This window comes from Eublepharis macularius, chromosome 9 (genome assembly GCF_028583425.1).
Source record: "Eublepharis macularius isolate TG4126 chromosome 9, MPM_Emac_v1.0, whole genome shotgun sequence".
Lineage (NCBI taxonomy): Eukaryota > Metazoa > Chordata > Lepidosauria > Squamata > Eublepharidae > Eublepharis > Eublepharis macularius.
This window is the reverse complement of record NC_072798.1, coordinates 47,622,192-47,638,945: the sequence shown is the minus strand read 5'-3', so window position 1 is coordinate 47,638,945 and position 16,754 is coordinate 47,622,192. Positions and strand designations below refer to the sequence as shown.

General features: G+C 38.7%; 1 protein-coding gene across 2 annotated transcripts in view; it reads right to left on the bottom strand.

Moving 5' to 3' along the window:
• Positions 1-3,700: 3,700 nt before the first annotated feature.
• The window catches only part of LTA4H (leukotriene A4 hydrolase), a 29,153-nt gene continuing 16,099 nt past the window's right edge, over positions 3,701-16,754 (bottom strand). Inside the window, exons 9-19 of one of the 2 annotated variants that reach the window (XM_054988010.1) lie at positions 16,581-16,604; positions 14,803-14,873; positions 14,590-14,701; positions 11,841-11,985; positions 11,653-11,756; positions 10,560-10,630; positions 9,647-9,701; positions 8,763-8,858; positions 7,233-7,315; positions 6,270-6,374; positions 3,701-5,275 (exon numbers count right to left, since the gene is read on the bottom strand). In XM_054988010.1, the coding sequence (XP_054843985.1) occupies positions 5,146-5,275; positions 6,270-6,374; positions 7,233-7,315; positions 8,763-8,858; positions 9,647-9,701; positions 10,560-10,630; positions 11,653-11,756; positions 11,841-11,985; positions 14,590-14,701; positions 14,803-14,873; positions 16,581-16,604 (996 nt within the window). In that variant the 3' untranslated portion in view covers positions 3,701-5,145. The remainder of the gene's footprint in view (positions 5,276-6,269; positions 6,375-7,232; positions 7,316-8,762; positions 8,859-9,646; positions 9,702-10,559; positions 10,631-11,652; positions 11,757-11,840; positions 11,986-14,589; positions 14,702-14,802; positions 14,874-16,580; positions 16,605-16,754) is intronic. The other variant, XM_054988011.1, reaches the window with a different exon arrangement.

Below are 16,754 nucleotides of genomic sequence, written 5' to 3'. Positions count from 1 at the left end.
ACCATAACATTAACTTTGTTCAGCTCTCTGAGTGGAGCATTAATCTTTCCAGAAGAGCAGTATATAAGTACAGTAATTATTATTGTCTTGAATTTTTTATTTATTCATTTATGTTATTTATAGTCCACCTTTCTGAGACTAAAGGTGGATTGTACAGTTTTTGAGTTAGTATATTAAATTTCAAAGATATTTCAATAAACAAAGTAATAGGGTCTATAAATGTAAATTTACAAAGATTTAAAACCAGAAGAAATCCAATAGAGAGTTGAAGATATGCTGAAACAGAGCATAATTAATTCTAAAACTGATACATTAAACAGTAGGATCCTATCCAAACCTACAGACAGCACACAGTAGTAAAGTCTATGACCCTTATTCCTCTACTGACGCATCCCTCTGAGACCACTTCCTTACAATACAGCCCTCCTATCTGTTGTATCTTGAATACCATGATATGACAGCTTTATATAGACTAAACAGGTTTTTATTTAGTTCTCACTCTGGGTTAGCCCGCATTGTTAGTCAGCCTCTTAGACAAGCCTCAGCAGCCACCATTTTGCTACAAGAGCCTTGAAGGGCCAAGACTGAAGACATGCAAGCAGAAAGCTGTCCCCTAGAGACTGCTCATACGCAATACACTATCCGAGTAAAAAAGCCTTCTTGAATAATTCAGTTTTGCATGGTTTGTTGTGACAAGCCAGGAGAGTGGAAGCTTTCCTGACCCCTTCAGGTAGGCCATTCTATAAAGTGTGGGCCACCTCAGAGAATGCACATGTATGGGCAGCTGTTAATTTTGCCCATATGCAAGGTGGCAGCTGCAGAAGACCTGTTCAGGTGAGCTAAGCTGCCACAGTGGAACATAGGGGGAGAGGCGGTCCCATAGAAATGGCCATGAAGAGTTTTGTATGTGATAGCCAATACCTTGACCTGAGCCCAGTAACTGGTAAGTAGCCAGTGGAGTGATTGCAGAATGAGAGTCGCATAATAACTGAGCTGCGGCATTCTGCACCAACTGGAGTTTCCAAGTTAGCTTAGAGGGGAGATTTATGTACAATGTATTGCAGTAGTCAAGTCTTGATGTTACCATGGCATGGATCCAGGTGGCCAGATTGGCGGTGTCAAAGTAAGGGGCTATCTTACAGCCTAGACTGAGGTTGTAGAAAGCGTTTTTTGCAGCTGCCTTAACTTGCTTTTCTAGCTCAGAAACAGACTGGCAACCAATGTAGTTGTTTTAAAATAGGCAACATGTGATCCCAGCAGCTAGCCCGACAGTAGTCTGTCTGCCACAATCTGAACTAGTTGTAGATTCCGGGTTGTTTTCAATGGCAGCCCCATATAGAGCTCATTGCAGTAATCCAACGGAGAAGTTAAAGAAGTATGGATCTGCATGGCCAGATCAGCTGAGTCTAGGCTCTACGAGAGAATTGGTGAATCAGATGCAGCTGACAGAAGGTCCTCCTGGCCCCCACGCCAACCTGGTTTTCAAAGAGGAGGGCAGGGTCCATGAACATCCCCACCCTGCTCTGAAAAAGCAAACTTTACTCCATCTGGAACAAGTGGATTTCATAGTCTACTTCGCCCTGTTTTATGAGATTCATTTGAAGTTGTTTTCAAGACAGAATCTGATGGAATTTTGCACCAAAATGTATAAACACTGCTAATGTCATAATGCTTCATAACAAAGCCAAAAAGACAAATCACTATTTCAGAGAATTTAGTACCAAAGATTTGTAAGAAAAAACAGAAAGGAGGAAATAGCAAGGTAAGGATGAACAAAATGCAAGCAAATGTCTTTTCATATACTAAGAAGGCTGAAACATGGAATACAAATGTAATACAAAATGTAGTAGATACTTCTGGAGGGTTTTATTTATTTAAAGAATTATAAACCTACCTGCCTCCCAGAAAACTGGGAACCAAGGCAAATAAAAATAATGAAAATACATTACAAAAACATTTTAAAATAATCAAAGTAGCCAGCATGCTTAATGTGGGAGATCCAGGTTCTGGGAGACCCAGGTTCGAATCCCTACTCTGCCATGGAAGCTTGCTGGGGGACCTTCGGCCATCTCTCTCTCAGCCTAACCTACCTCACAAGGTTGTTGTGTGGATAAATGAAGGAAAGGAAAATGATGTAAGCCACTTTGGGTTTCTAGTGGGGAGACAGGTGAGGTATAAATGAAGTAAATAAAAATAAATAAATTTTACATCCTAATGCTCTTTCTGCTACTGTAAAGTGCACCCATGATTGCCCCTCCTGCAATAGGACTGCTACTAGAACAGCTTTGAACAAAGGATCATGTGAGACCAAAAGCAAAAGATGTCTCATATGTCAGAACACTTCTAATATTTTCTTAGAATATACTCAGCATAAGGTAGTAACATAATTGTTTTTTGAACTTATGGTACATCTCTTCCAATATTATATAAATAAGGAACAATTCCTTGAAATTAAAGAACTGGTATCAAGTCACAATTCATGCTATTCCCAGGAATTCCACCAACTGAATTTTAGGGACCAGAAGTTCTGCTCAGCAGGTGCAGTTGCGCATCTAGCCTGTTGTATTTTATTGGTTCACTTTACAACCATGCAAATTGCAAACAACATCCATTCTGAATATACCTTTAAGTTACTTTTTATGCTCAGAAATAATGTCTGAAATACTGTAGAATTAAGCATGTGTTAGCCCCACATATTTTATGGCATTCCAACGCACTTCCCCATCCACCAGATAATAATTTCCTGCAATTTTGTTATGGTATCTTTTCTTTTTATTCACTTCTCTTTAACATATGCAAGCACAGCAACTTTCATGTCAGTGATTACTTACCAACTTCCACAAACCATTGTTCTATTGCACATCCTTTGCTCTGTTCTCTAGATTTGGCAATTCCAAGTCCTCCACTCTCCCTTAAGCTTATGACAGAACTTTTTGACCATTGAACATCAGCAGGTCTGCTTTGGTTAATTTTAAAAACTGGGGGCTTTTTACTCCTGGCATTTGAAGACAAGGAATGAACTCGTTCTATGCACATTTTTACCCAAGTTTTTTTTCTCTCCTGCCATTTTATGCTGTACTGATTGACATTTTAAGCTGTCCTATGAGCTCTGTAAAGCTATGTTGAACAGACAAAACTCACCAAATAAAAAGGAGAGAAAGAACAGGACTTGGCTCAAAATGTACCTTAGTAAGTCATTCAGGGAGTATGGGTTCACATCCCAATAGCTGGGCTGGATATCTTTTACCCAATATTGACAGTTTTTTTCCTGTTCTCAGAATCTAGGGCCTGGGTGATTCAAAGTGGCTGTTTCATTGTAGAAACCGCTGTTACGGAGTAAAGTTCCTGTTCCTATTACTTTGTGCTCTGGGCTAATAGTATCTATGCTGTAATGGACTCGTCAGACTTAAACTTAAGCAAGTACTTTTATCCACTATATTATGGATATGCTTATAGATTTCAACCTCTGACCACCTCAGCGCTTAAATCCTCTCTACAAGCTAGTTTTAATGAGAAATTGAGTTCATAGCTCACAGTTCATAGACGTTTGGGGTAGTGACCACTAGTAATTTTAGGGATTGAGTTTTTACAGGTAAAAGTTAGGGAGAAAAGCCTCCCTTATAAATATAGCTGAGATAAAGAAATAACGAAGTACGTGGCATACAGACTCCCTGCCCACCCCCAAGAACAGAACATAGACTGAAAAATAATAACGATGTTTATCCAAAAGATTTACATTTCCAAACAAAGCCAAAGCAGCTGCCAACAGGGCGAAAATTTACTCATGACTGCCATCCTCACCAGTCCCTCCTATCTAGACTTACGTCTCACTAAATATCAACAAGAATAATTTAGCCTGTAATGTTTCTAAGCTATTACAACAACTTGTTATTGCTTATAAAGAAGTCACTGTGCTCATAATCCATCTGGACCTGACCATGAAAATTAGTTGTCTAGAAAATAGAGTTCACCCTCTGGTATTAAAAGTACAATATGATGTAATGAAATGCTATCCAAATGTATTATTTGCATGATCTGCGAACCTCGAGGTCAATCATGAGTGTACTTTATGAAGTAACTATTAAAACATAACCTTTAGACTATAGCAATCTAAACAAGCGTTCTTCGGGTAGCAAGACTGACAGTGCTAAGCATGGATTTATCTGGCATACAATCATTTCTATTTCTGAATTCAAACAATACATTTAATAGCTGTGTACAACAGAAATGTGTGCAGTCACTAGATTTTAAGAGATGTACTAGTTTAAATCAAACTGATAAACAGTTAAGAAATTTTAACAAGCTTATACTCCCATACACAAAGCTCCACAGGAAATCCTCTGCTTGTACTCCTTATGCAGGTCTCTACATGTACAACAGGATGTTCAGGACATGTAACTCGAACACTGAAGTGAATGATGCCCATGTACACATTAGACCACCTTCACAGGCAAGGAACTGATTGGTGTACAGTCTTTATCATGGTCACTCATACTTCCCAGCAATCCCCACAAAAGAACTCTACTCAGGGAGAAACTTCTTGATTAGAGGAAGCCAGCTACACATGCCGAATGGTTGTTCTGGTCTCTGCCCACATCCTTTAGCCAGGTGGTACAGACTCATTCCTTAACTTCTGTTAAGCGAAGGGCATGCCGCTGACTTCTCTACAAAGGAGAGAAGATTGAGCAAGGCATTCATAAGTAATTCACCAGTAATACTATCTTGTCTAGTTACCAACCAGCACTATGTGAAAATTACTCAGAGGACTTTGTTTTAAAAAAGCAGAGTATCAGCAGAATATGTTGTTAACAAATTGCAAGTTAGTTCTGCATAGCATTAAGGTGTACAAGTTTAATTGTGTTTATGGAAACACGTTGATCTATCAAAAAGATTTATTACTTCAAATAAGTATTATAGGTAGCAAAATGGTGCACTATCAAATACCATGTCAAAATATTTTTAAAGCTTTCAGTTTTTTAAAATTTTAGAGGCAGCACAAGATTGAAGTTGTACATTACCAGCATAAAAGTCTTATTTTTTTCAGTTTCAGAACAAAAAGCTGGGTTAGTAATCAAGCATGCAAGTTATCATGATTGGACAGGGAGAGCGATTTTGCAGAAGTTAGTCCTTAGAATTCTGTAAAGCTTAGACTGTTTGTCCAGCCACTTCCAAGTCTCTGGCAACCAACATTGCAGTCACTGGGTGCATTTCAGCTCGATGCTGCTGGAAAGCATTGACAGCTTGAACACGTGACTGCTCAAATTTATAGAGATCCCTGCAAAAAATTCCATAACACAAAGTTGATTAAAATCTAGTTGATTAAAAAAATGCTTTAAGTTTCATGCTAAAGATTATATTGCCAAATTGTAATTTTAGGACAATGTGCATCCTGCACTAAGAACCTGTAACTGTACTCAATCATAACCATGAAAGATATTCATACCCAAAAGACAGCATAATATATTCAGTAGTTTTGAAATATTCAGCATAATATATTCAGCATAATATATTCAGTTGTTTTGATACTTTAGATGGGAGTAGTGGTGGAGGAAGGAGGGAAATATACAATAGGAATCAACATAGCTACAATGAGGCTAGTGGTCAGGAAGAACAAAACACTAGTTGTAAGCCTTTCCTGGCCATAACACTAGAGACATTGCCACCCACTGACCACACACCTGATGGGACAGGAAATGGTTACCCAGCATCAAACAACCCCCTCAACACTTAGAATTCCACATATGCACCACATATTTGAAATTAGCCTTAATGGACATACAGCTTGGAATAAATTTCTCTTAAGATTTGTTATGCAGAAAAAATGCTTGTAATATGCTCTGGAGAGAGAACTTCCATAGCTACTTTGTTGCTGTATATAGAGCTAGCCAGAAAGATGATGGTTGAGGAAAGTATTGTGATCAAGCATATGCCAGATTTGCAACCATTTAGTTATCCAATAGGTCATTCTGGCAGCTGCACATTCGAGATGGAAAACGTTTGTGGCAAATCCGTTTAAACGTTCAAATCCCCCACTCATTCCACTATGACAAAACAAGGCTAGTATTGAAAAGTTTTATCCATACATCAAATTTCTGGCAATGGTGATATTTTTGGACCACCAAGAAGGAAGAAAGTTTGCTTCCTCTGCAAACCTTAGGAGTAAAGAGTAACTATGTCCATATTTAGAATTAAGCAGAGAGCAATCAGTAGCAAACCACATCTTCCCCAACTTGGGCCACTTGTATTTTTAATCTATATGCTTTGCTTACTTAAACAAAGGGCGAGTAAACTTCATTCTGCCTTGTTCTGTAGCCATCTTTAGAGCTAGAGGAATGGCATTTTCCCATCTGGCTTGGATGCAGAGCCGCAGCCACCTGGGAAAAAAAAAGTTACCCTTAAGATTATACAAAGATCAGATCGAAATCTGGAGAACTCAACTTCTGCAACAAGCACTCTCCAATTTTTTTACAAGTTAACTATATACACATTTTACTTCATTCACATATCTGCACACTTTATTCTACTCCCAATGCTCAAGAATTCAAGAATAAAAATGGCAAAATGGAATCTTGTGGCCTGTAAAGCAGGGGAAAAATAGTCCAGGAAATATTCTTAACAAGTAACAGGTAGACTGGCAGGGTAAGCTCTCTCATCAGCTAAAGTACTCCTCAATCACCACCCACTGAAGTTTCAGTAGACACCACCATCAAGTTTTAAAGAATTCTTCAGTCGTAACGACTACAAGCATTTTATTTAAAAAGGAAGTTCTTAGCATGCTGTATTTTGCATGAGGTAGTGAATGTCACACTTGGTTGACAATCCCAGAGATAATACTGTAGCCATACACTTCCTGAATGTTTTATGTTACTCAGGGCTTTTTTTCTGGGAAAAGAGGTGATGGAACTCAGTGGGTTGCCCTCGGAGAAAATGGTCACATGGCTGGTGGCCCTGCCCCCTGATCTCCAGACAGAGGGGAGTTTAGATTGCCCTCCGCACCTGAAAAAAGGCCCTGATGTTACTCATTTCCAGGTACTTCTCCTTCACTTTAAAATTACTATGAGAAACTCAACTGTATATTTAGTAGTAACTTCCAACTATTTGTTTCACTTATACAAATATTTCAAAATCACAGATTGGACCCAAGAACTTCCTTCCACTAAGTGAGAAGAAAGACTCCTCACCTGGCAGAATGAATTCTTGGATCTTACCCTACATTTTTAGATTTTACTAACCTGAATCTAATTTCAGAGTTGTTCACCTCATTGAAGTTGTAAACTTCCTGCATTCGTCTTACATGGCTCACTGGAAGAGGATTCTAAAAAAGAAAAATGGTTCCAGGAGGTGGAGAAAGGAGGATCAGGAGACTGACCAACTCAAATGATTGTGCTGGCCCCAGACATGTTTACACTTAAAAGCTAAATGTCACTCTACTGGGGTTACTTGCATTTCAAATGAGAAGATAGGGGCGGCTGGAGACAGCAAAATAACATTGACTCTGCAGTACCTGCTTCAGTGTCAGGCTGATTGCAAACAGAACCATGATAAAATGCTAGGTCATGGATAGGGCCATGGCCAGGAATATAAAGGAGGAGCTGCAGATCTTGACTAAAAAAACATGGAGAGGCTTCTGCAGGCCAAAAGAAGGGCTGGCCTGATCTTTCAGTTAAACATGTGAAATAGTTTCAGGTGGGTAGCCATGTTGCTTTGCAGCAGAACAGCAAGACTGGAATCCAGTAGCACCTTAAAGACTAAGAAGATGTTCAGGGTATAAGCTTTCGAGAGTCAAAGATCCCTTGTCAGATACCATCTGGTATATCTATGCCAAATAAGGAGCCCAGAGACCCAAGAACAGAACAGAGGAACAAAGAGTAAAGGAGTAATAGAATAATATAGCATCTAGTAGATTAGAAATACAATCAATATCAAAAGATATACAGAAATGTAAATCATTGTTTTAATAAAAAGATAAAATGGAGTAAGATTCTCTAATAATTTTTTACTGGTGTACTATAACCCAGAACGAACCAGAAACACTGTTGAGGTGTATCTCTTGCCAGGAATTAAATGATCTGAGATAGGAAAGCTAATTACATACCAAGGGCTTCTTAAATGCACACCTATATCTGAATCAAGCCTCAACAGTTACCATCAGATTTTGCTAAACCACATAAAGTATCAATACAAGCACATAAGACAATTATTTTATAAGACAGCAAGATCCAACACTGATTTCAGTACTAGTGGGAAAAATTAAGAACATTGCTATAGCTAAGAAATACATGACTATCACTTAATCTTCATTCTATAAAGAATAGCAAAATCTGGGAGGGGGGGCACTATAGCTCTTCTGTTATAATTGAGGGTGATAATATGTAAAAAAAAAGATACACCAGGTATTTTATAATAATAATATTATAATAACAACATGGGATTTATATACCACCCTGCAGGATGATTTAACACCCACTCAGACCGGTTTACAAAATACATTATTATTATCCCCACAACAAAACACCCTGTGAGGTGGGTGGGGCTGAGAGAGCTAGAAGCTGTGACTGTGACCCAAGGTCACCCAGCTGGCTTCAAGTGGAGGAGTGAGGAATCAAACCTGGTTCTCCAGATTAAAGTCCCACGCTCTTAACCACTACACCAAACTGGCTCTCTTTTAAATGCTGTGCCAGCCATCCTAACATGTAGCAAGAAGTTTAGTTGCATGAGTGCAGATAAACATTTTCTTCACTACTTCCCTCTCATGTACCTACCTCCAACAACAATAGTGCAAGGAATTCAATAAGCTGGTGTGAGGACATTTGTTTTGTATCAGCTGAGCTGAAGGAGCTAAGGTCACTTTCATTGGCCTAGAACACACAGTAGGCAATAATTTGAAACACTAGTGTTAGAAATTCCAGACAGGATGCATAATATAGATCTTGTTTCCAAGCACCAGCAGTTCTATTCTAATTCACTGCACTAGAAAATAGAACTTAGAAATAAAGTTGCAGAAACAATAAGCATGATCCATGGTGCCATATGCTCAAGGGTTTCCAGTTCTCTTCTATGGCAGGAAGTGCTTACCCGCTGGCATTGGCAGTGTGCATACAGGGAGCAGTTCCTTTGCTCTACAAAGGATTTGAACTGATTTCAAATGGCTTATCAAGTGTCCATACAATTTTTAAGTTAGACAATATTGATGTTCTTGAGTTAGAATTTAAAATAAGTTTGTTTTTTCTGCCCTTTGTACTATTCACTCGTCGGTACAGAGGAGAATATAGGCGCTCCTGCTTAAGCAGGGATATATATAAACTTTGTAGACACAGTATTATGACCAAAGAATACGTAATTTTCACCACTGTATAAAAATAAATACAAACTACCTAATGGGCTTCTCTCCCACTACTATAAATATCAAAAAAGACAATGCAAGCACAGGGTCAAAACAGCTAGTCACAAAGCTTTCTATTAAAAATGGAAGCTTATATTTATCAAATTATTACATATATATATTTAGCACTGTGTTTTACAACTATGGGTTAAGAAACATTTGAGACAATGCAAGATGCGACAATTACATGAACAAGTTTACATTCCTCAGATGAAATGTTATGCCTAGCTGGCTTCATTATATCTCCATTGAATATTAACTCACTTTTATCCATCTCTGGCTCAAGGCCACACAAGCATTTGACAGAGTCATATCATACCTGATGAAGACAGAGGAAACTATCAGGATTGTCCTTATAATGGTGGAAATTTATACATATTCTACTGGCACAAAGCATACATCAATTTCTCACCTATATCTATATTCTATTTTGACCAACTTCTTACTGGAACATAAACTACAAACTGTCTCCTTTCAAGTTCTTTGCTGATTTCTTATGCAGTGGCATTATTGTCTATTGTGAGGAGTATTTCATTGTATGATAGAAAAGTGATACTGAAATATTTTTCTTTTAAAAACTTGTTACAAACAAATGGAGCAAAAAATGAAATCCAGTGGGAAACTTCATGGGGAAGGCTCATGCAGGGCTAAGCTACACACAGTGCTGAAGTCCTGTGACTACAGCTCCAGATGCACTGTATCGTCCCCCAAAACAGCCATGAGGAAGAGATATGCCAGATCAGGTCTGCAGCTCAGGAAAGAGAAGCGTAGGTAAAGGATTGGGGAGCTAACTCCTCTCCTCCCCCACAGGATGTTCCCTGATCAAAAATGGCCTCCCACACTGCCTTAGTCTCTGGCAGAGGGAAAGAGAGAAACCATACAGGCATTGTCTTTTTTCCTACTGGGACTTTAAGAAGCTGAGAGGGCAATTTCAACTGTAGATTTTTCACTGGAGCAGGAACAGAATTACTCCTGCCCCTTTCTCCAGAGTACCAGTCCTAACCATATAAGCTCTTCCAGGGCTGCTCTTTAAAGGCCAAATAATATGTCTGTCATTCCAACAACAAACTCTAGCATTACATTTGTTTGGTTCTTATAAATTAGAATGTTTTGACGTTATCTTGGAAATGGGAAGAAAGTTATGGAGATATATCACAAGGGAAGAGCACATGCTTACGTTGGTTTTACTGGTGGCATACCAGGGGTGTTCAACCATGCATTCCAGTCCACTGTATCAAGAACGTCGACCTAAAAACAAAACAAAACCAATATAGAAAGGAGGCCATTCAGGACTTGCTGGAAATTTGGTAAAATTGAATTAAGGTCAGATTAATCTTGGCTACAGCTCATAAAAAGGATTCTTAGTTCTCTTCATCCATTGGGGAAAAATGCTTCATTCAATATAAAATACTCTTACTACTTTAGTCAGGTACACTGTTACTATACACACCTGTATTTTGTCAAAGCAACACCCATTCTGATCCCACATCTTGTTTTTCAGGGTAACATGTAAATGTAGTTTAATATCATTTAGCTATAATCAATACATGGATGCCAAAAAGGCTCAACCAAACTGAAAGCTAGGGAATCCAGCAAACTGGACCCCACTGAATGATTCAGCAAAATGTCTATTCAAGATAGTTAGCACTGAGTGTTTTTCAGAGACTGAGCTTTCAAGTCAGCATTTTATCATGATAAACATGCATCAGCTTCAGTTAATCACAAGCTGAATAATTGGAGGTCTCTTGAACGGCTGGTTTTCTACAACACACTACTGCCCTGTGGCCAAACTCAGACTGACTTGTGTGTTACATAATGGGCCTCTGCTAGAGTATAAATATGATCCCTTTGGAACTATAAATTTGCATTCTCAGAAGGTTAACTCCCTTGATGAAGCCTTGTTCTTCTGAACAATGTGCACTGCTTGTTGCCTGAAATCTGTTCATTTGTGTAGTTGTGTTTCTATGAAGTTTGAACCTAGAGGTCTGGAGTCTACTTTGAAGAAGGTCCAGTCATCAATATAACATGCAATCATCTGATACTCAACACACTGCTAACACGATCCAATAGAATTTGGATTTGATATAGATTTGAATCTACATCCCATGGTTCTCTCCCCCAGCAAAAAGGCTGAGAACCCTCCCACTATCCTAGAGTAGCTGCTGTGAGTTTATGTATACCCTTGCGTGGGCTAACATGGCCCTTTAAGAATGTTTTATTTCCAACCAATTATAACCATAGAATCTTAAGCTGCAAGAGTAGCACTCAACCTTATCCTTGAAATAGGAGTACAGGAAATTCTTCCAATCATCAGTCATTACACTCTTGTATGCAAACTGCTGGATGTAAGCCCTCAAGAAGCCAATGAAGATATCTAGGAGCAAATAAAGTGTTTTAACCAATAGCAGTAGAGTGCTGTCACGGGGAGAAATTTTGTTTAAAGTAACTTCATTGATACCTGGTCCTCCAAGAAGTTGTTCAAGATGAAGTAGTAAAGCAGAACCTTTCTCATATGGAACTGAAGAATATGCAACATCAGGGTCTACTTCTTTCAGATTAGGGATCAGATTAGTCAAAGGATTTGTGCCTCCAAGCGTATTTATCTAGAACACACACATTGATGAAGACTGAATCATAGGAAAATAAACATTTTACAGTGATATATGCCTGACATAAAGGACAAACTAAGTTCAATTCACTAACATAGGTTGGCATATCTCATTTCCCACCCCCACCCAACCTTGCCACAGGTTTAGCCAAATACTTTTTAACTCCAGATTTCTTCATTCATCTGTTTCATGTTTGTTTTTATGTGACAGATGTTTTTCCTCCTGAAACTTGCATACAAATCCAAATATAGTGGCTATATTACTTACTACACACACAAACCCCTTTAAAAACTGAATATTCAAAAAAATTCAAACCCCTTCAAAAATTCACAACTCTGAAAAACACCCCCTACTTTCCAACCTGAGGGACCTGTTATTGGTAAAGTAGCAGAAAATAAGACAGCAAGACAAAGGCTTGGATCAGGGTTGTTACTACAGTCACCAAAAGCAGAGAGAGTATGTGCTTCTATAACTGAGTGCTTGCTTAATAGGAGTGTGCAATTTGGTTTGGAATTTGGAGTTAAATACTGCATTTTGGCTGACTCCGTAAAATCTGGATATTCCAAATAAAAAACCCAGGAATTCTCAATTTTAACTGAATTTTCAGTAAATATTTAGTGAAATTTGGCTATTGTTTTCTATGGAAAAATCAATCTGGGGGCTATCCAGTAGGCTGGGGGGTATTTTTCAACCAAACTTCACCAAATTTGGTGGGAACATACTCCTGACTGTCTTTTAAAGACTCCCAATGTTTCAGGAAGATTGGACCCCAGGGGGCACTTCTCTGGGCCCCCAGCCACTCCATTATTTCCTATGGGGAAAAGGTCAAAGTTGACTCCCATTGCAGAAAGACACTGGAGAAAGACTACCAGGGCCAAGGCACACTCCCAAATGCAAGCTGAGTTCATCCTAGAGAAAGCCCAGAGAAACAGAATCAAATGGAAGCACAGGAATGGAATCCCCCTGCCCCAAATCAAAGTGAAGCAGGGGGACTAACATTACATCAGAGAATTACATCCATTTGACCCAAATGAAACTGAAGCAACGGACACTGTTGCAATTTAGCTCAACAGAACCAGCATCATTCATAGCAGCCAGCCACTGGGTTCAGTCAGTGAGGAAACACCACAGAACAAAACCAAGTAGTACCCAGCCACTAGCATAAGGCATCCGCTTGCTTCAGTTTGCTTCCAGGGTCCAATCTTCCTGAAACTTGGAGTGTCTTTAGAGGACAGTCAAGAGTAGGCTTCCTATAAATTTGGTGAAATTTGCTTGAAAAATGACACCCCCAGCACCACAGATAGCCCCCAGATATTTTTATCCATAGGGAATAATGGAGAGTAAGTGAGGAACCTTCTTTGGGGGCCCAAAATTAGCCCCTAGGGTCCAATTTTCATGAAACTTGAGGGGTCTTTAGAGGACAGTCAGGAATAGCTTCACTCCAAATTTAGTTATGTTTGGTTGAAAAATGACCGGCCCTAGCCCACCAGATACCCCCAGATTTATTTCCCCATAGAAATCAATGGCCAAATTTTACCAAACATTTACTGAAAATTCGGTAAAAATTTGGTTTAAAAAAAGTGATTTTTCTCATAGAAAACAATGGCCAAATTTTCAGAAATAGCTGAACCAAATTAGAGAATCAAGTCTGAATTCAGGAAAGTCTGTTTTTTTCTCAGATTTACTGATTTGAAGGGGGGGTCACATTCCTACTGCTTAACTCAAGCCACTAATTCACAACCCTTTAAAAAAATCTTATATGAATGTCTGGAAGATGCTGAGATTTACCTCCTGAGCAATCTTAGAAAACCTGGATTGAATTCCTACTAAATTTTCCATTACTGGAATGGAATTTTCCTCCCTTTCACACTAATCTGTACGAAATACTGCTCCTGTGGGATAGGGGACCTTTAGGAACAACTTGAGGGGGGTCTGCAGCAAAAAGGGGGAATTGATGGAAATTGCCCATTTAGTCTGGATCAAAGCCCTCAAGAGTGATACTGCACCATGCACAGAGAGCAGTCTCACCCAGGTGTCTACGATTAAGCCACTCAGAAAGTCTCAGAACAAGTTTTTCCCAAAGCCTGCTGAAGTCAGTATGAGCCTCACTAGAATGGATGAGATGGCTTTACAACTGCTACTAAACTAAAAGCATTGAACACAAACATATCTTTCAAAGATAAGTCAAAGCAAATTGTTGAACACAAAATATTTTGAAAATATATACTGTAACTTATTAATCATCAGATATCTTCTCTTATGCAGGCTTCAGAATGCTACTTTTTCTGTTTATAGCTAACCTACATTAGTAAAAAGCAGCTTATCTTCAAGTTATTAAAAAAGGAAGTATGTACTACTTTAATACTACAATAATACCCATGTCCTGTTATCTAAATTGAAGAGAGTTTACAACAAGAACACATTTAACTGTGGTTATTTTAATACCTAGAAATAACCCCTCAATATGTCTGTTGTGGGGTCTTCAGCTTAATGGGGTAAGGCTAGAGAGTTAGTTTCTTTCCTTTTTTTATTAATGCACACACCCTGTAAACATGATTTTATCCAAATTATTCTTCAGATAAAACTAGAAGCACTTACAGTATTTTGTAATTCTCTCCAGCCTCCCAGAGCCTGGAAATGTCTGAACTGTTCACCAAAGAGGCGACCCCCAATCCGGCGCTCCAGGTAAACAGTGTGTCCTTCATTTAGCCTAAACAAGAACATAACTCAATTTGATAACTTGTCTGAGAGTCTCTGGAAACACCTCCCCCTCTCACATAAAACTATTTAAATCATTTGGATTTCACCTACCAAAAATGCTCCCATGTTTTGTTTGTTACCAAATTCCCTGTCCAGCTATGAGAAATTTCATGAGCAATAACCTGAAAAGCACAAAAACAACAGAAGTTTATTGTGGTCTCCCTTCACTCACATACAGATCTGTTGGAGGGAGGACACCAAATGAGTAGCAAAAGCCCCATGACTACTTCAGCATTTGTGAAGAGAGGGCCTCTGAACCAAGATTCTGAAGAATATTCCAACACAAGAAGTGGGAAATTTTGTAACTAAATTTGTAACTAATTTTTAAAATTGGTGGTACGTGACATGTTTCAGAAAACCAACCATATGCCCCATTTAAGATTCTCTCTCCAATTCCTTAACCTACTGCAATCTTATTTGTTTAAAATGAGATGTGTAAGACTATCTAGTTTATGTTACTATATGTGTTCAATTATTGTCTACAAACTAATTTCCATAGTAGGTTATCTGAATGTTTTAATACTGTGTGATAAGAGCAGTATTCAAACATTTTAAGCACAGGTTTCTTAAAAAGCTAAGCACCTGTGCAAAATATACTGGTACATCAAAGTTAACTGCAGTAACTTCTATTTTGTGTGGCTGATACAACATCTGGGGATGTTGTGAAGTGGTATTTCCTTCTCTGTGGTCTGATGGACAGTTCTCCTAACCACTGAGGAGGAGTAATAATGTTCTCTCTCTCCTCTCCAGACACAGCACTGCACTTGCAAGCAGATCACCCTTGCAAGCTACTATTTTCATGGTTAACATCTGCACCGACTATAAAGACAGTAGTTTTACTGTTCCCTACCAAATTAGCATGGATTAGCTTTCACTCTGCATTTTCTACTAACTAGGCATTTTTAAAAACATACACCTCATCCAAAAACAACAATTTTCAAATAAGTTGCATTATTTCAGTAGGACCTAATTCCAAGTAAAGCAGGTTTAGTAAAAGAATATTAAATAGAGAGCCACACAATCAGTTGCCCAAATCTCTAGCAGCACTTGCAACTGCTACACCTACCAGGAATGTACAGCACAAGGGAATCCCCTTTTGCTAAGTTCAGGAAACTGCATGGAATGCAGAAGGCAAGAGAGCCCCACCATGTTGCTCTGCCGGCCTCTAGACATTCTAGCACACACGGAAAATCCAGGGAAGGGGGCCATGGTTAAGTCTGTCTTACTGCTTCTCTCTTCACCAATATCTGGTGCAAAGGTACTTCTCCTTGGGGAAGCAGGAACCAGCAGAGCCAGGCGTGGAGTGACAGAAAAACCATTTAACTCTCATAAGTCCTTATGAGATTTAGGCGTATGGCAGCCATAAACAGCTGGCTATTAAGTCAAGGTTTGGGAACCCTAATTTCAAAAGTGTATCCCCCTTTATGATTTTGGAAACAATTCCTACACATAATTTTGGAGTTTCCTGTCCATTTACTGTAGCCCTCAGTACAGCTGACTTTTTTTAAAAAAAACAGATGAATTGACATTTTTAAAAGACAAGAACCACTAATAAATAAGCGTTCTCTCTTTTGTCCAAATTTATTATTACTTTATACTAATTTGCACTATTTGCAATTGTAAGGCACTGATTTTCTATTAAAGACCCCAAGATGGAAAAAAGTCCAGAAAAAGTATCTCCTGTAGGACATTTAAATTTTTAAGCAGGCTGGCAGAGTCTTGTCTTGTGATTTTACTACACCACCTAGCTTTTTATGAACTTAAATTCTGACGTCACACAATATATGCAGCATCTTCAGTATCTGCAGATGAGTGTGTTTCATACTTACATTGGAGAGTGATCTGTCACCAGCCTACAAAAGAAAAACAAATTAGGAGTTATTAGAATGTATACTCCAGTTTTCCCACTATCAATGGTGGCTCAAGGTATTTACAAATACCTGTGAAATTAGTATATGAACTTGACTACAAAGCTGGCAGTAAAGAACACTGATTCAATTTAT